This window comes from Stegodyphus dumicola, chromosome 1 (assembly GCF_044657685.1).
Source record: "Stegodyphus dumicola isolate Sdum_Otavi_A_Nest chromosome 1, ASM4465768v1".
Classification (NCBI taxonomy): domain Eukaryota; kingdom Metazoa; phylum Arthropoda; class Arachnida; order Araneae; family Eresidae; genus Stegodyphus; species Stegodyphus dumicola.
In genome coordinates, this window is record NC_140768.1 from 222170729 (window position 1) to 222198252 (window position 27524).

The 27524-nt window shown below is 32.5% G+C and overlaps 1 protein-coding gene and 1 long non-coding RNA gene across 2 annotated transcripts in view; one reads left to right on the forward strand and one right to left on the reverse strand.

Moving 5' to 3' along the window:
- LOC118184847 (uncharacterized) overlaps positions 1 to 27524 on the reverse strand; it is an 84828-nt gene that overhangs the window by 14176 nt on the left and 43128 nt on the right. The gene's annotated exons all lie outside the window — the stretch shown is intronic.
- The window catches only part of LOC118184846 (uncharacterized), a 287706-nt gene continuing 287274 nt past the window's right edge, over positions 27093 to 27524 (forward strand). The window contains exon 1 of the mRNA XM_035354573.2: positions 27093 to 27474. Within this exon, the coding sequence (XP_035210464.2) occupies positions 27366 to 27474 (109 nt within the window). The 5' untranslated portion in view covers positions 27093 to 27365. The remainder of the gene's footprint in view (positions 27475 to 27524) is intronic.

Here is a 27524-nt window from a genome sequence, read left to right on the forward strand (position 1 = left end):
CTACGTCTCACTGTTTAAATTTCTAATTTTCTGTATTGCTTGGTATATTCTCTGAAAAACAAACAACATCTATTTATGTTATTTATTTTGAAAATGTGAAATGCTGTCGAACATTGTACATTTTTTCCTAACAGTTTTTGCTTTAGGGAATTGAAAGTAGCCCACAAGATGCCAAATATGACATCTTTGGACTACTTTCATTACATAACCTAAATAAAAAATTTTAAAAGATGGATGATTAAAGATATTCGAGTTCTTTTTTTAATCCAAAGCTCGAGGATACAGAGGTTGTTCGCACATTTTTAGACGAATTTGCTTTGCTGTAAAAAGAAGAAATGTGCTTGGAATTTATTTTTTAACTGCAACCATATTTTTGAAAGTATGAATTATAGTCTGCTACTTGGCAGTTTTGTTGTTCATGTAAAATGTCGCTTTTAAAGAAGCAGTGGATGGAAGGCTACGCTTGTGTTCTTTAAGAAGAAAATTATTGGTATCTAGTTATTAAAACACGTTGTGAAAGCCATGTAGTTTCGATACCTAAAGCTACGATAAGTACTGTTATCAACAACAAAGGAAAAAAAGTCAAAATTTAGCTTCAAGTGGGAAAATTGTTCCAAATACGTATCCAAGGGATAAACGCAACTTTTTGAATATTGCAAAAGTAAGAGCTTAAATGTTCAAGGAAAAATCGCCAAATCATAGGACAGTTGCACAATCACTAAAATGCTCAGTGTCAAGTATAAATAAAGTGATTAATGCTGATTTTAATATTTAGAAAGAGAAGAAAATTAATGTTCATCGTGTTTCTCCACGACATATTACCGAACGCAGAACGCGCTGCAGAATTTTTATGAGAAACATATATTCGTACAAAAATGGAAAAGTGTTGTCCCAATAGACGAACCTTGGGTGTATTTAAATGACTACAATAAAAAGAAATCCACTTATTATCATCAAAGGGGAGAAAAAAATCTTAAAACATGGTCCAAATAATCTAAAGGAAGCTTTTCAAAAGGATTTATGATTGTTGTTGGTTTTTCATACAACGACAAATTAAAAATAAAGAGAGTTGAGAAAAATGTTAAGATCATTTCCATATATTATCAAAAACGTATTTTATATCCAGTTTTAAAATATGAAATACCTTCTCTTTACTCACAGTGTGATCAATCAGTAGAACTGAGTCAAGAAAAAGCAAACAGAGACAAGTCAAAATCTACTGTTAATTCCCTGGAAAAAAAGGGAACAAGAAACGGATATTAAGGACCGGCCCTTCACTCATATCCCCACTAAATCTTGTGATCTATCACCAATGTGTTTTTAAAAAGCGATTTTTCCAAATGTCGACCTACAACCGCCTTAGACTTTGGAAAGCTGTTCGAGATCAATGGGATAAAATATCTCTTCCGTTAGTATTTATTAGCTTAGAAATTACAGTGTATAAAGATAGTGAACAATACAGGTTATCATACAGAACATTTGAAGTATGAAAATGTTAGGTAAAATGTTTCGAAAATTACAATGAAAATCGTCTAAAAAATTGGCGAACATCCTCTGTAGTTGCAGTGTGCAGGAGAAAAACTCAGTTGTTGCCTAACTGAGATTTTTTCTGGTTTGACGAGAAGAATTCCTATCACAAGAAGAGTGAATTTTTTCTTTGAGAAATATAAAATGCAAACTTGAAACAAAATTCCCCTTGAACAAAGTTCTTGTTGCTGTCTGTCAATTAAAAAAACTCTTCACCATCACCACGATCTTTATGAGAAACTTCTAAGCGAAGTTTCCCGGTCAAGGCGAGCTTTCTGTTAGCGACGGCAGTTAGTTTTTAGTTCGCCTCTGGATTATAAGTTTCGTCATTCGTGAAGAACTTAAAACAATCGGATTACTACTGCCGATTCAATCACATTCTAATTGTTCTTGTTTTGCAGACCCCGAATCCGTTGCAGCAGGTATTGACTAAATGAATTCAAATAAAACATTTAGTTTTATATCCGCTTTTTAATGAAACGGAATTTTTTTTTTTTTTTTTTTAAAGCGGAAAAACCTTTTAGTTACGTTATTAGTCGTTACCACTAGTTATTCCGCAGACTTACGAGAATGGCTAAACCATTTAATCCTAAAACTTTACAGATGCACTTAATATTGTCAGCGTTTTTTGTTAACAGATTTTGTAGATGCATTGTATATTGTCAATATGTCTTTTTTGATAGATTGCCTCACACAATGGCAGAAATTAATTTAGTATACACTCAAATTTTCATATATACATCTTTGATAATCTCTTAAATGTTTTCGAAAATATCGTTAATGAATTTATTTTTCGTAACTTAATAACTTTCAAAAAATGTCTCTCCATATACCAAGTATAGAATTAAAAAAAGAGCATAGTAGATACATACGTGATGAATCACATGATTGCAGAATTACTTCAATTGTAGGATTCCCCACTGTGTAATTCTAAGTTACTGTTGGAAGTGAAGAATCTTAAGAACTGATAAGCGAATAATCGCTTAAGTTCGTGTGACAGGAAACAAGATAGAAGGGTAAAATAACCCTTTTTTATTCCAACTAAAGTTTAACAAAACTCCGTCTTGGATTTGTACAATAAAGTCGACATTTGGGCTTCAACTTAAGAGACTAAGAACTAAACTAAGCTAATCTTAACTAAAGAGATATAGCCGAAGCTATCAAAATTCTAACAGAGTAACGCTAATTGACTGCTAAGCTATCAAGGGCCTAAACTACGGCCGAGCGTAATAATAGCCTACGAGAGAGTAGCCTAAAAAGGCCGGCGCGTGGCAGCCAGAATATCTGGTATCTCTCTCACTAAGAATGTAGAATTTAGGCGGTTATATACCGCTCTTCCTCATTAGTATTCAAACGTGATTCTAAAATACGTTCTGGCCGGAAGTGGTAAGTTAAAGTAAGAATCGATAGGAAAGGAAGTTTAACTCAAAATTTAACTGTTAATAAAATTAACATAATCCTTACACAATGAATACATGTACAAAATAAAGGAAATATTGTAATAGCGAAAAATTTCGGGTGTAGTATTTCAATGGAAATATTCAACTTGACCGTTCCAAAATACATTTGAATCATTTGTTTCCATGACGTCTGTAGGTATGAATAGAAAAAAGAACTCTTTTTTCCAAAACTGATTGTAAAATGGGTTTAAACGGAATTCTTTCATGACGTTTGGCGTTTGTATGTATGTATGTTTGGTTTATTTGATTATGGCAAAGCACACGAGGGTTATTTGCCTAAGGGAAGGATGCCTCCGTGGAGGACCTTCTAAGAAAAACTGGCTTGTATAATCGTTACACATGGGAAAAACCACGAACTCTTCCATGCAGCGAAATTCTGTTTACCGAGATTTGAACCCCGGACCGGATTACCACTGTTCAGCAACTTTGCCACTCGTTCGCTGGTGGGCTGGTATGTATGTATGTATCTCGTATAACTCAGAAACGATTAGCTGTAAAATGTTGAAAGTATGTTACCGTAGAATATTGAAACTGTGTAGCCGTAAAATGTATAGGGGACTGCTAAAACATCTAACTTTGCCCCTTTTCTATAATAGTGTAATCGACAGTATCAAATGTATATTGGTTACAAACGGGATTGGTTTGCCAAATAAAGTCACTGTAGCGGAGATGTTATCCAGTTTCTTGTAGCGCCTGATGAGTAGAATTTGGGATTTGTCTGCATTTATGTTTTATTCTCCATTTCTTGCACCTTTCTTCCACTTGTTGCATTACTCACCTCCTTACTTCGCTTAAAAGTATGTACCCGGCCTTTATTTTCGAATGGTAATGTCAAATTAAAAAAAATATAACGTTCAACAAATAACGAAATATAACTTTTAATCCGGTCTGCCGATTCCTATAGTTATAGTATTTAAGAAAGTTTTACATTCGTTTTAAAAAAATAAAAAATAAGAAGTTTGACTCTCGTACGATAAAGATTCACCGGGATATTTTATTTCAAAAGTAGCAATTTTTAATGCCATTTTCAGTTTGCCTTGAGGGATTGGTTAATTAAATGTGCAGCAAAAAATATGTTTAATTTAATAGGTTATACAAGGTAGTCATGTGGTGTCCACATCAGATTTTTTACGTGCAGTTTTACTGAGATACCTATTTGTATTATGAAAAATGTATTTATACGTTATATAAATATAAAGGTAATTAATATATTAGATAATTATTATATATATTAATTACCTTTAAAGAATATGGGAAAGGAAAAACGAATATTGGATATGAATGGTTTTCGGATTCATTGATCCAATGTCTTTTCCTCGATTACCTCTGAACTTTTATTGATAATTTTAACCAAATATATAGTTACAAAAGTCCGGAACTCATTAGGTATATATATGTGTGTCTGTGTGTGGGTGGGTGAGTGCACTATGCAACCCCACAGTTTTCCAGTTTGAAGAACCGAATGACACAACACCTTACTACTTGGATTGGTCAATTGAGCGTTGCTTACCTTCTCCTATAATACTTTTTAGGGAAGGGATCTACAGAGTTAAAGACATTTTTTCGTGTTATGTTGTTGTAATACAGTGATCAGCATATCAGTCCAGAAATCCGAGGACTAGTTGGATTTCGGCCAGATCAAAATAATCTCTTAAATATCTCATCATAATATCTTAGTACATCAATAAAATTAGTTAGCTCATTTTTAAAGGATTAATGCACCGAAAATGGGACATCGAAACTTTCACGAGACAAGCTTTGTATTCAGGCAAAAATATTCGCCTAGAGAAAATCTTTACTATTTTTTTCTAAGGAAATATGTTCTTTCAAACTAATTTTCCTTCCTTGGGAATCATTAGGCTGTTCCAAAAACGCTGGCTAACACAGGTGGCGTGTCTCAGAAATAAAAGAATCATAACAGGGTTTAACTGAGTGAACCTCATTTTATGATGCAGTTTTTACATAATTTATTTTTCGACCAGTTTATCTTTAGTTGGTCACTATCCTTCAGTTTTTTCTTGGTATAATACTTTCACTATAAGTCTGAAACTACATCTTCGGTTTATTTTCTACCGAATAAATCTCACAAAGCTCTTAAAATCTTCGGCGTGATGATTTCTGATAAAATTCGTAATCTCTCTCAAGGAAAACTCCCTTTGTTACATCTCGAAACAAATTTTTGTTCAAATTTAAGTAAGATGTATGTCCTCAGTTTTGAGGTCTTACCATAACTACAATTGTCATTCTTTTATTGTCAGAGGACAATTCTCTGGGTTTGCGTGCTGTTGGCAGGTTTCGTGCAGGAAATGTATTTATTATAAGAATATGCATTTGGCCTAAGATGTCATTTTGTTATTAATTTTGTATTCTCTACTGTGACATCTAAGGAATAAAAATGAAACAATTTGGAGGTTCATCGACGAACAATGCAATGAGTTATTACTTAAATACTGTCGGATATTGGTAACAAAAGACATGCTTTAAAGTTAAAAAAGTTTTAGAAATATCAAATGACTTTTTTGTTTTCCCTGTCTTGTTAATGTGTTTCATGTCTTGTTGTGTGTTTTAAGTGCTTCAGAATTGCTTAATTTTAAGGTTAGACAATTATTCATATTTAACTTAACATTTACAACCTGTCATTTCTGTTTATAAATAAATAAATGTATTTAACACAAAGCTACAGTATCAAGCCACATGAAAAAAACTTTCAAAAATGCATTTTAGTTTTAATGAAATATGAGATTTTGAAATAAAAAATCAAAATTATCCTTTACTGTTATTTTGTGGAACTTTTCTGATTATATACAATAGCAAAAATATAGTTTTGTTCAATTTTACTTTAACCGAAAATCTTAATATCAGCCTTCTCGTCAATTAGAACCATTGAACCTGTTGCTTTTTCTCAATGCTTTCTTGCCTTCCATTTTTTCACAATGAAATATTTATTCAATACTTTACCATCATATTTATAATCTGCTGGTCTCTCTATTCCTTTTCTGTCTCTTTAATGTCTGCGAAAAAACATGGTCACTTTTGCTTGCTAACTACACTACAATGAAAACCAAAAGCATGAGTTGGGCAACCTATACCTTTGAATTTAATAAACAAATTTTCGATTATGAATACATAATTAGAATTTTTAATATTCGTAATATTATTAGTATTATATCATCATTAATGAAGAGATACTTTTATTAATATTCTACTTTAGTCTTCACACAATATTTTTATTTGATTTCAGACTTCTAACCGAATCCATAAAATAGTTTTTTTAGTTTGGAAACCCCTTGCCATGGATACTTAAAACTTGTTTAACAGTTTCAGCAAAAATGTTCATGCAACTGTTTCGCTTGAAGAAAGGATTAATGTATTTCATTTACGTCAACCGGGATATAATGGAAGATGCACCTGGCTCCAAATTTTAGAAATTTCTTTTCTGCCAGAGTTATAGCTTACAGTTTAGCATAAATATCCTCAATATAGTCAGAATTCTTTCCTTGTGAATTTTTTTTCTCTTCCCTGTTGGCCAATAAGGATGTACCGTATCAAACAACTTTGAAAACAATCCATTCATAATCATCATATTTTATTTCGACTAATGTTTGTAACGTTTTGTTATGTTATGTGAAATGAACTAGATGACAGGCACTCGAATAGCGTATTTGTTCTGAATAGAACTAACTATCAGTTTGTAGGTTTTTATAAGAGTGGATGAAATGTCTTTCACCATTCCAACTGCAGACAGGTTTAATCTTCCGTAAATCGAAACATACTGCTTTGAAATGTTTACAGTAAACTCTTCTCTATTCTTTGGTAAATTACATATCCAGTTGTTTAGAAGAATTTTTGAGTAATCCCAAATTTTTCACGAAATCGATTAGTTCTGATTAATGAACACACTGGTAATATTAACTTACTTCAAAACAGTTTTTTATTAGTAATTGACCCAAAACTACTGTACGGGTTCGTAATGGATTGAATGCACAAGTCGATAAAAAGTTAATAAAACTTATTCTTATCTCAAGAAATAAAACAAAATGCTGAAATTTCGTCAGAGATATGCGTACAGTATTGCAATATTTTAAACTACTAAAAACGCACAGTAGTTATATATATTTTAAACTACTAAAAACGTTTAATAGAACTCAGTTCAAAAACGCAGAGAAAGCTAATATGATCTCCCCGCGAATTCGCTACAATCAAGAACAAGAACTAAGTAAACAACTATAAAACAAGAACTGAATTAAGATGTTTTTCTTCGGCATTTATAAGCTTTTTAATCATGCACGAGAACATTCTGGTGTTTTCTCTATTTTTCGGGATAGCAGCAAAAGAGTATAATTACGAGATATCTATTTATTAAAATGTTAAATGCGCGTGCTCCTGTATTTTAATTTTTCTGGCATAGCTTTTTCTTCAAATAAGTCTCGAGCTGCATTGCACGGGGTAATCAAACCATATAACAATTCTACTAAAAATTGATAAATAAATACAAAAACCGCAACACTGGCCCCTTCCCAAGGACTGCACGTCCCGGGCAGTACAATCACTGGACAGGAAGCCAAATTTACGACTAAGGCATAAATGCAATAATAAACATTACATTCCAATAACAACGTAAACAATTGTTGCTATACGTAAGAAATCAAATACTAAATACAAATCAAATGAGTGCATAAATTTTACAAATTTAGAAACAAAACGGACCATGGTCTTATACTATTTATAATTAGATACACTACGTACTATGGCCATAGTAATGAGCTAACCTGCCGGAATAAACGACTTTAGAGTTCGAAGGCTTACGGATCCTATGACCTACGATGGCTTATGGTCGTTCAGTCTGTTTAGAAATGTGTAATGACCATTCAAAGGTAACTGTAATTTAGGACCGAGTCCTTTCTGTCGAATCGGGTTCCACAACCACATCTTGTCTCCTTCGTTGAATCGATGTCCAGCAGCTCCCGTGTCGTATCGGGTCTTCACCTTTTCCGTCGCCAAGTTGACTCGCTCTTGCAGCTCTTCAAACCGGGCATGGAGATTTTGGATGTATTCTTCAGGCAATGAAGGAGCATCCGCGGGCTACCAAGCAAAAGATCAAAAGGCAGACGAAGGTCACGACCGAAGAGCATCTGAGATGGAGAATAGCGGGTAGGCATATAAGCGTTCTGTACCGCGCCACGCACATGGGGAAAACTCCCTTCTCGTGATTGGATTTGGCTTCCGATGGCATAATTTTTCCTACGCTTAGGAACGCCTTGACTTTGCTTGGGCTCGAGGGTACACCGCCATACTGTTTGTTTACATTTTGATAGCAGTACCCAAAAGATTATTACGTGCGTTGTATTTTTGTTGCTATGAGATTACAATTCTCGAGATTACAACACTCGTGTGGTGAACTTAATATAAAAAATGTAACAATTTTTTTCCTAGAGAGAAAAAGTATTATTTTTTCATGTGCTAGCTCCGTACATGTGTATTAATTGCAGAGATTTTAATAAATGTGTTCTTAATTTAAAATCCTCCATATTTAAGGTACTGTGATTATTAGTTCATTATTTCATGTTCATTATATACCATTCTCTGCAGATGCGATCTCTGAAAGCATGAGTTAAGTCAGTTTTCGGAAATAGTAAAAACGATTTAGGGAGCTAACATAGTACACAGCAAATTCGCAACATTTATAAGCAGGCTGGAAAAGAGAAATTTATTTTTGAAGTTAGACTAATGTAGTAGATTTGGAACAGAGAAACAGAGATACGTATTTTAAATTGAATAGTATTATTTTATGAATATTGCCCATTTTTTAATGTATAACGTCTTTTGTACCTTTGCATAAAAATAGTGTCTGTCAGAGAAGGAAGTTTCTTTTCTTATACACGCGGATTTAATTCAAAGACAATACTAAAATCACATTTTTCTTTGATTTAAGGCAACAGAATATTAGAAAAGTGAAAGACATGGACATTAATATGGAAATAATATCACATTTACAAAGGAAATATTTTCTGCAATATGAAAGGAACAGAAGGCAACAAAATTGCAATAATAATAATATACTTACTAGCGCGCAATGCCTTTACAGTTAGATTGAGATAGTCGTGTTTAGGATTTTGCATTAAATTCATGAACTCAGCTATTTATAAAATCTAAGCGCTTAAGATTGCTTCTGATATTAACAGCATCTTTGAAAGATTTTATAATTTTATTATTCCATAAAACAGAGGGAATTTTCCCGCTTCCGTGCCACTAATGCGTGTCATTCAACGGAAACAAAACCCTAAGAATCCCGCCTAAACGTCATTATGCCAAGAGAAAATAATGTCATCTGAAAGTACGTCCAATCACAAGTACGGGTTTTCCCTATAAGCGTGGCGCGGTACAGAATGCTTATATGCAGCCGGTGGTCTCGTGTTTCTCTTCGACCCTAGTATGATTTCGACAGCTTTCTGAGCTGGGTATTTCGAACAAGATTTCGGCGTTTCCAGGTGAGAATCCCTTCCAACGATGGATAGTTATGTCCTCTGATTCTGAAAGCAGTTTGTTGTTTTTGAAGTCCAAGGAAAAATTGTATTTCTTTAAAAAGTCCAATCCGAGTATGCAGGGATCTGTAATGTCTGCGACATATGGCGTGTGATAGTAAGCGGCATTTCCAAACGCGATGTTCACGTTTAACATCCCATCTATGTCGATTTTATCACCAGACACAGTCTGGAGGGTAACACAGGAAGGCGTTCAATTGAGTTTATCTTTGAGCTAAATTTTTTCGAAGGATGGTAACATTAGCTTCTGTGTCAATGATCATATTGCAAGGAACTCCATCGATATGCCCATTGATGGACAGTCCGTTACTGTTGCCACTCCCTTTAGAAATCTTGAGCGCTTTAAAACAGGGTTTTTAATTATCTGGCAAACTCAAGATGATCATTAATTTGTTTCCTGCGTCGTTGCTGGGAAATGGTCTTATTTTTCTTGTCCTAGGGTGTTCTGCAGTTTCATCGTACGTGTCCTTCAGCTCCTCAGTTCCAGCACTTTGGTCCTTGTCACTCCTTTTACATCTCATGGCATTTAATTGTCTGTCTTATTTTCCGTGATCTGTGGTGTTCTGAAGTTCCTCGTATGTGGCTTTCAGAACCGCAGTTCCAGCGCTTTAGGATCGGTTTCTTGTCATTAATATTCCGTCTCAAGACATTGAGATGTCTGGTTAAATAATCTGTCTTATTGTTCGTGCCCAGGAGTACTCTGCATTTCTTTCGTACGTGGCCTTCAACACGTTTCCAACATTCATTAGAGTCAGTTTTTTCTTACTCCGTATCAAAGCATCGAATGTCTGGATAAATCATCTAAACGAGCCATCAATTGATCCACTGGCTCAAGGACTCGCACAGCTCTGACTCGGTAGCGCTCTGTACGAGTTGGTTGCTGGGCTGCGTCGAATTTCCTGGCGTACACTAGAGCGGTTTTTATGTCCTTGATATCCGCCATTCATAGAGCCTTCTGTATTTCCAAATCCCGAATGCCATCGACGAAGTACATCGATGAACAACTATTAAACAACAACTGAATTGAGATGTCTTTCTTAGGCTTTTATAAGCATAAGAACATTTCTCGATTTTTCTGGATAGCAAAAGAGTACAATTACGTGATATCTATTTATTAAACATGTTAAATACGCGTGCTCCTTTATTTTAATTTTTTGGGCGTAACTTTCTCTTCAAATAAGTCTCGTGCTGCATTGCTCGGGAATATAAAACATTTTAATTACAACTTCTACTAAAAACAGCGAAATAAATACAAAAACCGTAACAATATATTTCCCCAGTAGCAAAATGCCTTGAAAAATTTGTAAAATGGATTGAAATTTCATCTAAAAATTTTTAATTCTAAAAAATTCAACTAAAATGTTCTTAATTTTTAAGCTGTAGCTTAAAATATCATGCAAATGAAGCTATTAGTTGGCATGTCTAATTCACTCAGTTCAGTTCTCACTTCTCGGTAAAGCAGAAATGCGTAAAAAACTCAGTTATAAGAACTGAGTTTTTTACGCATTTCTGCTTAAAATTGTAAAATACAGGAAAACCTAAAACACCAAATGCAGTTAAAAAAACAATTTTTACAATTAAAATTAGAGCTTCTACACAAAAATAAGCAATTCGACCAGTGGGCAGGAAAACAAAATTTTCGGTGCACAAAACTGAACGTTAACTTTTAGTCACACTGGGAAAAATGTCTCTTAAGTTGGAGCAACAACTGAATATAATTCACTATTCTATTTGGAGTTTCGAATGTTAACAAATGTTACCTTGTTACGCTTAAAGTTACTTAAAATTTGAATTGTTGATACTTCTACAGCTATTATATGTAGATTACCTAAAGATATAAAATCCTTTACTGAAACATAAGAGCAACGTTCAATCATTTTTAAAGTAAAAAAATGCACAATTTGCCAATATATAAGAATAAAAAATGAGTTCACCAAGCCGGGTAACAGAGGGGCAATATAATATGTGCGTTTGATGCAGCCGATTGCAACAGCAAAAGGGAGGTGCACAACTGCATGTTATAGCAGTCCCATATACGAAATTTCAACGTTCTACGGCTACTCTTTTTTGAGTTACATATGTACAGACATCATGAGAAATATTTCTTCTGAATTTTTTTAAAATCCATTTTGCAATTGGTTTTAGTAAAAATAGTTTTTTATTTTATCTGTACGTACAGATATCAAGCAAGAAACAAATTGTTCAAATTTATTCGAGAGCGTCAGATGCAGATTTTTCGCTAAAGTAAGATACCGAAATTTTTCGCGATTACAGTACGTCCTTTACTTCGAACAAGGAAGTAAAAATTGCTGTAAATGGTGTATATATCTTAGAAGGTGAAACACCGTGGATTAAAAATTTTAAATTAAATAAACTTGCTGTGATTTCCGCAGGCCATATTTATTGCTTTGTTGCAATTCAGCAACTTAAATACACACTTATAAAATATAAAATAAAATATTGAAAAATCTCTAGGTTTTAATTGACCTGTTCGAACCCATTTGTCATCATTTGCGTGGAGTGAAAAACACCTTTTTTGCACCTATTCATAGATGCACTTTTGCCTTAATGTTCAACAGAGAGTAATGTAATTTTAAACTAACTATACAGTAAGACCTCATTCGGTTAAAAATGGGTAGCAGATTGTGACCCAAATTTAGTCTAATCAAAGGCTACGAGCAGGAGACGAATGACGAGGGGTGGAAAAAAAAACTGCTCATGCTAATCGCGGCAAATTGTTATCAAACTCATCTGATTTTGATGAACTTAGTTTTCTTGCGATTATCGATTTTCTAAATTTAAATCTTTTCCATTTTCTTTCCTCTGTTATAATCAATATACAAAGGATGTTTACCCATTTTACAATGATTCCGGGGCTACTTAATTTATGTTTAAAATGTAAGGAGCATTTTTTTAAATGTCCGAACTGATGGCCTTTTTTCTGGACCATAAGTCTGCATCGTGATTTCCTTAATAGAAGGACTTTTCATAAAATTTCGAAAGGTATTCATTTGAATTCTTCTTCCTGTACTAACCAGAGTACATCGATCAATGGGTTTTCGCGTAAAAGAGCTCTTTTCAAGAGACCAAAGACACAACAGTCCATCTGTGAAATGTCTGAGAACATCACAGAAATATGTTGAAAAGGTACATTGGCAAAATATTTTCGAATCTTCATTTTTTTCAAGGAAAGCAAGGGTACTTTTCGAAGCATGATTTGTTGTTCTTGACGAAGTTTCAGTCTTTGAATGCCATTGAGATAAAGAAACTTAATTTCTCCTGAAAATACCCAACGTAAAACTTTCTCTGGATAGTATTATAAGGTATTTCTCCCCGCCTTCCTAGCATGCCTTTGGGGTGTGGTGGTCTGCACGCTGCGCGCGTATTTCAGAGGTCCGTGATTCGATTCCTGGCTAAGAGGTTGCTCAGTTTTCAAACTCTCTTGCTTCCAAAAAATCCTAATGTTTCTTTGATTTTAACAACTTTTTCTAGTCTTCTTATTTTCCAATTTCTTTATTGTTTGAGAATCCTGCTACAGTCATAAACCTCTTACCAAAACTTCCTTCGTATTGGTGGAAATAGGTTTGTACATTTCCCCCCCTTCATTTTAGATAGTAAGTAATGCTATTTTTCTACAGTCATTTACGCTAACTCATGGCATCATTAAGAGTCACAACGTATTTCCATTTATCCGCTGCTAAACAACTTTCATACAGGGGGCGTACGAATTGTTCTGCGTTGGGCCACATGCCTCGGCAAAGGTTCGCGAACGCTACGTTTTTAGCTTTAAAGTTCTAACTATTGGTTTATTATGTTATTAATTACTGTTACAGAAATATTTCAATATTTTTCAATTAATTTCTTCACCGACATATTTTTTCTTGTTACCAACGATTTAACTTTAGAAACATTAAAAAGAGTACGTACCCTTTCCCGATTGTCGTTTGAAAGTTTCTTTCCATGTACATATAATAGTTGAAGGTTTCTCCTTTTCCAATAAATAATGTTTGCTTATTTTTCACTAGAAATTTAATACCATGCACTTTACAATGTTTTTGAATTATGAAAGAGGGATATTTCTCTTTGGAATGCGCAGAAATACATCCTTCAATCCACAACATGTTTATATACGACATTTTGAAAGATGAATGAATTTAAAAGTAGCAGGCAATATCTCTCATTTTAAATAATAAACTTTTGCCAGAAATCTTTATTCTAAAGCGTTTGCTTTTTATAATTCCTTGTCTAAATCCTTCTAGAAATTTATAATCACCTTCTGTAATATTAGGCATTGTATATTGGACATTCTACACGTTGCAATTATTTAATTTCTTTGCATTTTGAGTTTTCCAATGTGTTATCTTTAACCACTAAAGAAAGTGAGTTTGAATTTCGCACATGAAAGTTCACATTCAGATGGTTCTTATCCGAATTAAAAATAAAGAAGCACGTTTTTGCTAATGTACCGCATTTGAAATGCCTACTTGAATTGATAGTGTATCACGAAGATGTTTATCTTATGGTTTAATATTACTACGGTCTTTATCTTCGTTGTTTAAGTTTCCTGAAATATTAATAAATTGAGAAAACAAAAGTTGTTAAGTAATTTCTTCAATAATAATGAAATCCAAATGAACATCCGTTTAGCTATCCGCTTTTACGGAATAAGTTAAGTAGAGATTAATTAATTCTATGCCAGTTTCAGTAATTTATTTTATATGTAGTCTTTCACTACGTCATCTACGTTTGAATCTAATTGTGTGTTATGCTAATTTAGATAAGTACCCACGAGGAGGGTCTGCAGCAGGGATAAATAGAAAGGGCTAGCTCATTTCTTTGTTCGACTCTTCGCCGGCGCAAGCCTAATGTGGGGACTTAACAGGCAGTAATCTGACGTCACTATGATGCCACCTGTTCTGATTTCCCGCTTTTAAAACTGTAGTTTCATTCAGCTGCGAGACGATTTTCTAGAGGTTACATATCCCAAATTAATTTTAATCATATATATATCTGTTTTCTAATAATGTATATATTTAAAATAATTTATATATATGTAATTTTAGTCAATTTTTATTTTAAATTCTATATTGTAAAGTACCGTTTACGTAATATGGCATTTTGCGCTGTAGTAACGTGCCGTAGCACTTAAAAAAGTACTAAAGGATGAGATATTTTATTTCATGGTACCAAAGGATCCAAATGAGATTTTGCTTTTGACGAAAGAATGGATACACAAATGTCAAAGACTAGATTCTGTTAGCGGAAAAATCTGCAGCGAACATTTTCTATGCAGTGTATATGAAGATGATATGAAAAATCGCTTGTTTGGATAGCCACAAAAAGAAACTGTTGAAATGGAATGCTGTGCCGAAAATAAATTATGATGACAATAATAAATCGAAATTGATGATGACCATAATAAATAAAATTTTAATGATTTTGAAACTCATAAATTAAAATGTAGATATTCCTGAATGCCCTAAGTTTAAGGATAGACAAGAATACATTGATAATTTGAAGAACAAAATAATATCCTTAGAAAATTGTATTAAAGTATTAAAAATTGAGAAAAAAAATTTAGAATGTTTCTTCAGCGGCAAAGAAGGTGGACGACATCTAGACAGAAATTGGTATCAGAAATTAAAATCTCAAATAGCGAAATTTTTTTTTTTTTTGGGTGGGGGAAGCACAAATCGGAGAATTTGAAAAAATGTCTAAAGCCTATTTTTATAAAGACGCAGATTAATGTATTACTGAAGAAAAAGGAAAAAATCAGGTGGACTAGTGAAGATATTTCACGTTGCATTGTCATAAGAGCTCTGTCATCTTAAAGCTATGATTTTTTTAAAGAAAAAAAATTGGAATATCTTTACCTAGTATTAGCAAATTAAAGAAATGGTGAGCTAAATTTTAGTGTAATCCAAGAATTCAAAGTAATGTTCTTACTCTAAAGAAGGAAAGAGGCGAATATTCGTATTCTGCAGAAAAAATATGCGTTCTCAGTTTCGATAAAATGCATATAGATTGAAAACTCTGCTATGACTCTAAACTGAACCAAGTTCTCGGTTCTTTTCAAAATGTGCAGTTTGTTTTAATCAGAGGTCTCATTTCGCGCTTTGCCTCAAATTACTGAGAAACCACGTTTTAGATAAAGGATTTGTTTTAAAAGTTGGAACTGTTTTCAATTTTGATATTATTAAAGAGGTTTTAAATAGAGATTGAGAAGAAATCAAACTATGTCACAAACTCAAACCGAATTATTTAATGGTCAAGGGTTGGTGTGTTGGTGTATTTAATTATGGCAAAGCACACGAGGGCTATCTGCCTAAAGGGAGGGATGCCTTTCGTGGAGGACTTTCTAAGGGAAACTGGCTCGTATACACGTTACACATGGGGAAAACCACGAAAACGCCCATGCAGCCAGCCCGTTCGCGGGATTCGAACCTCAGACCGAACTACCAGTGTTCAGCGTCTTTACCGCTCGGCCGCTATTAATGGTCAAGGGAAACGAGAGACAAAAAGTCGCTCCAGAGAAAACATTATTTTCAAAAAGTACCGCAAAAGATATACTCCACCCCACAGGAAATCAAAAAGCATCTGACTTCTATGAATTAATCGATAATATCTTCAGTATTATGAATAGTACCAACAAGAATAACAAGTATTTAACAAACTAATTCCGTTAAGTACTTGTTAAAGTTATTCTTGTTGTATCCTTTGTAACTAATTATTGATTAAATTTTTTGCTAGATTAGCATTCTAGATAAAATATAATAGTATAAAACATCAAAGTAATTGGCATAAAAAACTTGTATCCTTTACTCACACTTTTGAAAAATTAAATAACTGTATTAGGTACTCTGAGTAAAGCTATTTTGTCAAAATTAAGGTAGCAATCTTACATACATTTATTTAATTGTAATATAGATATAAGTATAAATTACAAAATTATATAAAAAATATCTATTATTATATTGAATCGGAAGAGAATTGTAACAATATAAAATTTACAATTAGGCAAAAAATCAAACGTAGGTTAGCAGAAATGTTGCCATATATGTCATATATGTTTAAAACTATGTCAATGTAAAATTGTTTTTTGAGTAAATTTAAATAGCTGCTATTATAGTTATCTTAGAAGCAGTATAAAAGTTCTCTCAGTTAACATGCAGATAAAGAAATGATTAGAAATAAACGTGCATTAAATAAAAAAAACTTGCAAATAAAAATAAAAAAAACCCACGGAACTTTGTTAAAAGAGTAGCACATTTTATCTATTATTTTAAAATTGAGTAAGTATTATTAAATTTTTTTAATGGTTCTGTCTAAAATGCATAAAGCAGTAGCATTATCTCTTCCAAATTATAGCTATCTTTCACGCACAGCTCATTTCAAACGCTGGTTCAAAAACGCTAATTTTCAAGCTGTGAATTGCATCTGCGCGCTCAGTGTCATCATGACTACGTCATCACTTCTCACTTTCTGCTTCAGGGGGAGAAGCTCTATGAGCTAGCCCTTCTCTTCAAGTCCTCGTCTGCAGGACTTTAACTTCCACTTACAACAGAGCCCTACGTTTTTGACGGAAACTAGCTTCAGATATTTTGGAGGACAGCGACGAAGAATAGCTAATATCACAGGACCAAATATGCATGAAAGAAGGAGCAAATATGAAAAAGAAGAAATATGCATGAAACTAAGTTACAGAAACTATTTCAAAGACAACAATAGATTCCAGACCAAGACATATGGTTAGTCATAAAAGGAAAGTGAGTTCTAAGCTAAAGGATCTACCCACTTTTGCGTTTTATAGTTGCCACTGCTTTTCAAAAATATCGTAAAGAAATCCTCTGAAGTTTGTGTTGCTCATTGTGTAGAAATTAAATCAGCATATTAGATAGAAAATTCGCCATAAAAATATCAATATATAAAAATTAAGCTTTATTTCCTCCTACCTTTCCAAAGAGGTCAATTTAGGAAGAAAACTTGTTGATGGTTTAATGCATTTAAGGTAACATAATACAGAGGTTGTTCGCACATTTTTTAGACGATTTGCATAAGCGGTAATAAAACATCGTTTCCTGCAAAAAAAGTAATTGCAATTGTACTATAATGTTAAAAGTCAAAATGATCGTCTGTGGCTTGAAAGTTTTGTTTTTATTCAAAATGGCGAATTTAACGAAGCAGTGGTTCGCAGGCTACATTTACGCTCTTTCCGAAGAGAAATATACATACTCCGTTATCCAAAAGCGATGTGAGAGTCATGTTTTTGTGATATCTAAAGCGTCGATAGGTAATATCATCAACAAGAAAGGAAAAAGAACGTCAAATTGGAGCCTCAAGTGGGACGAAAATTCCAAACAAATATCCAAGGAAAAAACGGATATCTTCGACTATTGCAAAGGTACGTTGTTTAATGTTAAAAGAAATCCCCCTAGTCAAAAAACAGTTGCAAAATCATTAAAATGATCGGTGTCCACTGTAAACAAAATGATAAACGTTGATTTAAATCTTAAGAAAGCGAAAAAACGCAATGTGCATCGTCTTCTTCCAAAGCATATCCCTCAACGCAGGACATGCTGCAGAATTCTTTGAGAAACACTTATCCAAAGAAAAATGGAAAACAATTGTCACAATAGATGACGTATGGGTGTATTTAAATGATTGTAACAAAAAAGAGCCATTTATTATCATAAAAGGGGAGAAAAAATTTAAGTACATGGTTCAAAGAATCGAAAGAAAGTTTTTTTAAGGGATTCATGATTGTTGCTAGTTTTTCTTATAATGGCAAGTTAAAAATAAGGAGAGTGCAAAAAAATGTCAAGGTTAACTCCAGATACTATCAGGAACATATTTTACCGCCAATTTTTCTGAATGAAATACCATCGCTTTACCCACAGTGCCATCAATCTGTGAGACTCCATCAGGTCAAAGCTAGCAGTCACACATCAAAATCCACTGTAAATTTCCTAAGGAAATGGAACAAAAAACTGGTATCAAGACCATACCCTTTACTGATATCCCTACGAAATCTTCCGATGTGTCACCTATGGGTTTTTGTGCTTTCGGACTTTTAAAAACTGCATTATCCAAACGTTGTCCCAAAACCCTATCAAGACTCTGGAAAGCTGTTCGGGAGGGATGGGATAGAATACCTCTTCTGCCACTTAAAAGGCATTATTATCCTGGAATTGCGGTGTCGAAAGATAGTTCAGGATAAGGGATGTCAAATAGAACATTTAAAATACAAGAATTTTATGTAATTTAGTTTTGTGAATACAATATACATCGTCTAAAATATGTGTGAACAGCCTCTGTATTATAACGATTCAAATGAAATGTATAAATTGAGGCAAAAGTACTATTTGGAGATTTGTTTGTGCAAAAGGTTATTTCATGCAATTCGTGATTCAAGATCACATGCTGGACATCGCAATAATGATACAATTCGCTAATGTGAAAATTTCTAATAAAACCATGAGTATCGATTCACCTGTGTCAACGACAATCCTTTCGACTAATATGGGCACATATAAAAATTATATTTGGCTATTTAAACTCATTCGTTGACTTTATTGGAGTAAATCGATTGCAAGATGCAAATTTTAATCCAATAATCCAAAAGGAATGAACCATTATTTATTTATTTAAGGCTCTCTGTAGCTGTAAAATGGTTTTCTATATAATCTGTTTTATAAATTGACGAAAAAAGGCTTATAAGTGGTAGTTATCAATAAAAAGGATTAGGTTCCAAAAGTTTTGGTTTCAAATTTTTTCTTTCTAGATGATGTTTTGACCTAATCAAAGCTTCATATTTAAAGGAATGATATTTCTGAAACAAATGTAAGACATAATTTAAAAATGATACACAATTTCTTTGCGTGCAGGGTAATGAAAAACAGTAAATGCATAAATGCTAGAGATTAAAAAACTTCTACACTTTTTCAATTCCTTGCCATTGAATCACCTTGGAAATGTTTGGGACAGTAACCTGGATAATTAACGTTAAATGCCTTTTGTAATTTCAATGTTTTAAAAAGTAAATGTTCGAGAGCTGCTAAAATGCTGTTCTTGACTAAGAATTTTCGTCTGTGAAGGTTTTTCTAATTTATCAGTGTATCTCTCATTCTGGGATTCTACTAAGCACTCGCGCTATCATCCGAAGAGAAATTATAATTAGAAGACCACATGTATCTTTTGCTTATGAAAACGAGAGACAAAATACGCGTTTTTATTCCTTGAATCCAGGAATTCTATCCGTGAAACCATACTTGATGTTTGTCATAGATTTTTTACCTAAAGAGCCACTCTCTAAAATTGTCACAGGATTTCCTTCCTTCACCTAAGCAGTATTTACTCAAGCAGGACCAAATTACGGCTTACTAGCTATTAGCTGAGTCCTTTGGTTCCTAAAATGGGACCGTTTTCAACAAACAGCAGTTTTATTTTTTAAATTGTGATATCATTTTGAAACAGACTTGCGCAAGGTCATGCTTCCTTATCAAACAATAATTAAAATTTCTTTATTTATATCAGCTGAATTGAAACAGCAGGAAACAAAATGGCAAATAAATCTTTTTCTATGAATTACTACCATGACTACAGTACCCTTTGAAAAACAAGTACAGAAACAAGACAATTCTATATCTCTCATGTTCAAGTGAGCCGATTCACAAAATTTCAGTCCCGTTTTTACTGCCTCGAAAGCGCGACTTAGGATACATATTAGATTTATACGTAGTAATGTTCTAACATGGGTATTTTAACCCAAAATACAACTTTATCTGAAATGACATACCAAAGATTTTCCATATTTCGGTTCTACGACTAAAACTATGTCTAAATATTGAAATTTATACAATTTGGTGGGAAACTTACCGAGAAATTTAAGACTTAGTCTTGATGCACTTTTTTCAGTTTCCTCCAAGAATATTTCACTTGGCGAAATTTATAGTATCACATCTTAATTTATGGTCATCTATTTTCCTTTGCCTTTCATTATGCATGAGCAGAAAAAAGTTGCACTGTTAATTTCTTCAAATAATTTTAATAAAGTGCGTAAATCACATTTGACTGTATTATCGCGCATAACAATTATGCCAAATTTCAAAAAGAGTCAATATGTAAATTCACAAATATATCTTGTGAAATTTTGAATAAAAAACTCTCATTTTCTGCACGTATGCGTAGAAATACATCTGCTGATATAAAGGTGATGGCAAAACCTTTATAACTCCAAATTCTTTTCTAAAAATACATAAAAATTACTAAAAATTACAAACTTTAAAAGAAAATCACAACATATTTGCGAATTTTATTTGGATTGAACATAAATTTTGAATTGTGAAAGAAGAAATAAAGTAAATTTAATAAAAAATACATACTAATAAATATATACCAAATTTCAGTTAGCATCGAACTAAAATGTTTTAGAGCTAATTTTTTAAAATGTACGCGTGCGAGGTCTTACAAAATTTGCTGCTATGCCATAATTTTATTCATAGAATCGATGTATGGAAAAAAATCGGTTTGTCATTTCGGAAATGGGCCAAAATACCTGTGTTTGAATAATGCTATACATAAATCTAATATATGTCCTAATATATATTAAAGTCGGCGCTTCGAAACATCAAAAACGCAAGTTAAATTTCCTCAGTCGGCCCAGTAGAACAGAAAATATAAATGTATTTATTTATTTATTTATTTTTGTGCACTGTGTATCTTTAGGTCAGATAACGGCTGTCGGAATAGGACAAAAGGGATATCTCAAAATCATGCACTTTATTTATTACAGGCAATTTCTTCTTACAGATCTTTTATGTTATCCTTTTGTTTTTCAATAGCCACGATTAAATGCCTCGGAAGATTTAATATTCCTTGTAAATTGCTACTTTTATTCAGAACTCGGATGGCTGGGAAACCACCTTAAGAAATCTCTTTCAGAATCTCTTTCTCTTCTTTGTTTGTTTCCTATAAAGTTTATCAGAATAGGATATACTAATATTGGCGAAATCCTTATACATTATGACACATATTTCCTTGCATGTTACTCTATGATCTTCCTTCTTTCTGGCCAGCTACAAATATTGCGTTACTTATATTTTGATGTTTTTGGTCCTTCTGCCCTTAAATTCTATACGTCATTCACGAAAAAAAAGTAGTAATATCGTCTTTTTTTTTTTCGGGGGGGGGGGGGAGAAATTTTAACAGTCGCCACTCTTATTTGTATTTTAATATTTCACCTAACAAAATATTTGTCCGGACTTCCATTGCCCATTTAGAAGCACTTCGAGATATTACTGCATTATGAAAAAAATATTATTATAAATTATTATTATTACAAATTTTTATAAATTGTTGTTATTACTATTATTATAAATTATTATTATTATTATAATACATTATTATTATTGTAATTATTATTAAAGTTATTATAAATTATTATTATAATACATTATTATTATTTCAATTATTATTAAAATTATTATAAATTATTATTATGATGATTACTATTAAAATTATTATTATTAAATTCTTATTATTATAAATTATGATGATTATTATAAATTACTATAAATTATTATTATTATTATTATTATTATTATTATTATTATTAGAAAACACATATATACATACACACGCACGCACATATATATATATAATATATATTATACCTAAATAAATATATCTAAAACATCTTAACAATATTAACAATTAAATACATATATCTAAAACATCTTAACAATATTAACAATTAAATAAATATATCTAAAACATCTTAACATAAAACTTAAGTCAAAAATAATTTAAAGTGACAAAATAATTATCACTACTCTCGTTTCTGCTATCAGAGAACAAAATGGACCATGCTTTGAACTGTTTTTTATTTTCTATATTATATGTATATTTTATATATTTAAATATTTTGTGTTTTTAAATATTTTGTGATATATTATAATCACAGTATTTATATATATAATGTAGAAAGTAAAAAACATTATATATATATATATATATACTTGCAGCAATGTCGCAAGATAATTATTAAAATTTAATTTAACTTTACTATTTATTCTTATATACAATACATATATATATACAAAATTTTATGATTCATATTTTACAAAGTATATTTTATTCATTTTCTGATACTTTAAATTTTTCCTTAATAACGCTTTTCTGTCGCTAACTTGAAGGAGGGAAATATATAAGATAAAAAACATGTAAATAAAATTCGAACTTTAATTTGCAGCAGTCTTTTTTGGAGAGCCGTTAAGGTTATTTTGAAGCACGAGAATTAAAAATGTGCATTGCGCTCACAGGGACTCGAACCTAGACCTCTCGAATACGAGTATGATTCCAACAACACCGCAAAAGCATGCAGAAACGAGGGAGAAAATGAATACCCTAAATCTCAAATTTAACTCTCTCTGAGAAAAAGCTTAACTGTCTAATTTAATTTGGATATTTCCCTCTCTCATATATTGCTGGTGATGGAGATAATTTACAAATTGAAATTCAAACAAGCAATACCAAAATTTTCAATAGCCAGTCAGAAAATCCTAAGCCATAACTTTGAGCTATAACATTGATAATATAATCCTAAGCCATAACATTGATATTATTTCTTTTCAACATATGACCTTGTCGTGCTTCCATTTTATCCTTCTGTTAGCTATAAAATTGCACGGATTCTCCAGAAATTCAATTTTCAAGTCGGTTTCTCCCCTATTAATAAAATTCACCCTTCGATTCTAAAAGATTGCGTTTCTGTCTTGAATTCTTGGAGAATTTATAGTATATCATGTCAGTGTGGTTTAAGATATATTGGCCAAACAAAAAGAGCGTTGAAGTTTCGTATCAAGGAACATGAATCTTATGTCAAAAAAGGGGAAATTAACAAGTCTTCAATAGCGTATCATAGTTGGACTTTTAACCATAATTTTGATTTTGGGTCTGCAAAAATCATCCAAAAGGCTTCTTCCATAGGCGAATTGGATTTTCTTGAGGCTTTTCACATTCACAAAGATTTAGAAAGTTTAGTTAATGATTTGAAGTCCAATCCAGTCCTTCCTAATGCCTTTAAAATTCTACTATCTTAATTCAATTATTTTTGCCGATAGATGGCGTTACCTCCTCGCACTTGGTACTACCAGAGGGTATAAAAATCCGTTCAGTGGTTGCTTTCCATTATTTGAAGTTCAGATTTTGAGCGTAATGTGCATTTGCCCCTCGCTCCCTATTTTAACTTCGCTAATATTTCTTTATGCTTGATCGGACAGCCTGGCTCAGTAAAAGTAGGCGGCCAGTGCAACTCTGATTAAAAATCTAGTTATAACCACGTGCAGTGCTGATAAGCACCACGTGTTTCTGTGATTCCAATATCTTCTTTCTATGTATTTCTTTCTCCTGATGAGGAGGGACCTTTAGCTGCCCTCGAAATCGATTGAGTGTCTCATTATACCTACGCTAAATATAAGGTTGTTTTTTACGATTTTGATTGTCACATTAGCGTGTTTCTCTTCTAGTCTATGAAGAACATAGTTCAAGCGAAAAAAACTTTTCGAAGTTTCCTCATTGACTATTAAATGTTTTTATATTGGATGTTTGAATTTTAGTTTGCAATTTATCTGCGTCACCAGAGCTACGCAAAGGATGGAATGGGGAAATGTCCAGATTAAGTTATGGAGTTTAGGTATTTTAACAATTTAAAGGTAGAATCTTCATTTACTTTTTATTTCCTTGCAATCTTGCAAGAAATGAAATGACGGTCATACAGACGCAACGGCTGCAATATTTGCAGAAATATTTAATAATAATATTTAATAAATAGTTGCAGATTTGTTGATTGAATTCAGAGCAAAAATAAGTTCAGTAATTGAAGTGCCTGTAACAAAAAGTTAATTGCTTTTATTATAATTTAAGTAGTAAAATAAAAATTCATCAATTTTTAGCCGTACAGTGCATTAGCGAGAAAGGCCTATGAGTCTCGAAACGGAATTTTGCATCATCCACTATAAACGGCGAATCACTTTTCAGATGGTTGCCACCAAATATTATTATTGCCGTGCATTTTTTAAAGAAATTAAATAATTAAGAATCTGCAGGCATATTTATATGTTCGTTGCATTGTGAAAGAAACGACGGTAACTAGGCCGTCAGATTTTGAATAACAAAGTCCTATACTTGAACATGTGCACCTGGATGCCCGAATTTTGAATTTCGAATTTGCTTTATTTCATATATTGTAAAACTTTAGCGAATTTTCGCTTAACAAACTCAAAGGCTTCAAAGAGAGCAGTGGCAATAAAACAGAATAAAACATTTTTATCTCCAGCGCAAGGGACAGTCTATCGAAAATTCTAAAGATATGCTGTTTTTAAATATTTTGTGATTTTGCTGTTGAATCGTTGGTGTTGGTGTATTTAATTATGGCAAAGCACACGAGGGCTATCTGCCTAAAGGGAGGGATGCCTTTCGTGGAGGACTTTCTAAGGGAAACTGGCTCGTATACACGTTACACATGGGGAAAACCACGAAAACGCCCATGCAGCCAGCCCGTTCGCGGGATTCGAACCTCAGACCGAACTACCAGTGTTCAGCGTCTTTACCGCTCGGCCGCTGGTGGGCTGCTGTTGAATCGAATTTTATGTGACGTAAGCACCAAGAACTTGATATTTCATAAGTAAGGTCAACGCACAAAACGTTAGTAATAAAAGTCAAAAAGAAGTTTTGTGAAGCTGTCATAGGAAGGAAACTGAACATTAACATGATGAACTGAGAAAGACTGAAGAAAACAGAATAAAAAGGAGTAATGCGAAGAAAATTATTATATAATAAAGCTAAAATGACAAAAAAGAAATGGATTAACAGGAGTGACTTTAACAGCAGACTGGTAAATTGGGAGCTCAGCCAGAAACCTTAGCAAACCCTTTTGGGCGACCGTTAAAATGTGAACCCTTTCAGATTTTTCCTTTTCTTTCTTTTTCTTTTCTTTTAATTGCATTTACCATTAGCTCTACTTTTACTGCTGTTATTAAAAACTGTTTAAAATACCTCTTAATCAATCAGATTAAAATTCGGTATCATAACAAATTATGCATGAAAAGGAAAATAATAAAAAAAAAATATGTAGTTAGTGCAGTTTATTTTGTTACGATTTAACTAAGTTATAATAACAGCACTTTCAAGAAAAGAAAACGAGAAACGATAGCTACGCGCCCCGGGGGAAAAAAAGCCTTTGAATGATTTATTTTATTTAAATAATCAAACTTAACCTATTCAGTGAAATATCGTGCATATATACATATCTATTAAGCCTGTTTATAATATTATTTTCCCTAAAATAAATACCTATAATAAATTTTACCTAAAACTTACAGAAGCATTTAAAACATTCTAAATTTCAACACTAAAGCCGAATATATCTTTAAATTTTTCCGCAAATTGCTTAAAATGAATGAAGGAATTACAAGCACATGTTAACAATCTCACTTTGTGTCATTATTTTTGGAAAATATATTTCTGTATAAAAACAACCTTTTCTCAGAATTCTAACGACATGAAATTTTAATAAAAATCTCTCTTTTATTTAATTTCTCAGAAAAGTATTTGAAAATACGTCTGGTTGAATGCATTCAAATATTATGAATTTCTTTAAAACATCTAAAATTCCTGCGAGGTTATTTTTTAGATGAAAAATTTAAAGTTTCGTAATTTTTTACCCTCGAGTAGTTATGAATATATTGCAGTTCTCATTAAATTAATTTTTTATTGAGGAAAGGGTAAATATTTTAACTAGACATTTAATGTATTTAATTTCATAGTCCACTTGCGAAAATCTTAAAGCAAAATGCAGCATTGAGGGAATTTCAAATATTTTATTACATAAAAAATTTGAAAGTTTCTTCATTCGTTGATATTCTGCACGAATTTTCTTGCAAATAACAGTTATTTAAAATATCATTAAAACAATATTTAATATATTATAATCACAGTATTTATTGTCAGTAAATATTTATAAGCTTATACTAGAATTGGTATTTAACGGTTGTTTAAACTAATACATCTAACAAATATTTTTCCTGCAAAAAATATTTGTTAAAAAAAGGAAAAAAAAAAGTGAATATTTATGGGCTCTATATTTTCTCTATTCTGACTTTCAACTATGAAACTTCTTACAGAACTAAACCAAAACTATCTTTCTTCATACTAACTAAACTCCTTTTCCAAGGATACTTATGCATGTATTCAAACACTTATGCCAGAACACTGAAGGAAATTCAGTGAAACGTGTAAAAGCGCAAATCCAAAACTGCACTTACAACTCGAAACAATCAAAATGGAACCGAAACGAAATCTTAAGAGCGGCTTTGGAAAGCGATACCGATTGGTTACATCATCATCCTACGAGATTAGAGGCCTACCTGGAACCCGTTCTGAAGTACATCCAACCAGTTGGTCAACTTTTCTTACTTCGGTACAACTTCTGGATGACTTTTTCCCCGTTTCACGTGTACCACGTGACTGAAAAGTCACTCAACCTGTATCAGCACGGTGTCAGAAGTCGGCCTGCCTCCAACAAGAGAGCAAGCACCTGGGAATTAAAGCACTCAAAAGCTTTAACTGAAATTCTGAACAGCCGGTTGTCTCTGGATACTGTCCTTGAACCAGGATGTCCATTTAAATTTCTGAATCGTATACAAGTTGAAATTTGTTTCATTAACAAGAAAATGGGCTCTTGAAACAGAAGCTGCTCATTTCTTTTAGTTCACTGAATTATTAAGTTTTGAATTTTAATATGTGGTGTATGTATTGTGATATATTGGAGTGAATGTAGATGCCAAGCCAAAGCATGGACCAACCACTCTTACCGCGCGTGTTGTCTAAAGAATTTCAATTTTCTATTGTGTGTGGACTTATTCTAGGATTACTATGTGTACAGACAGGTAAGAAATAATTTATGTATATATATATATATATATATATATATATTTCC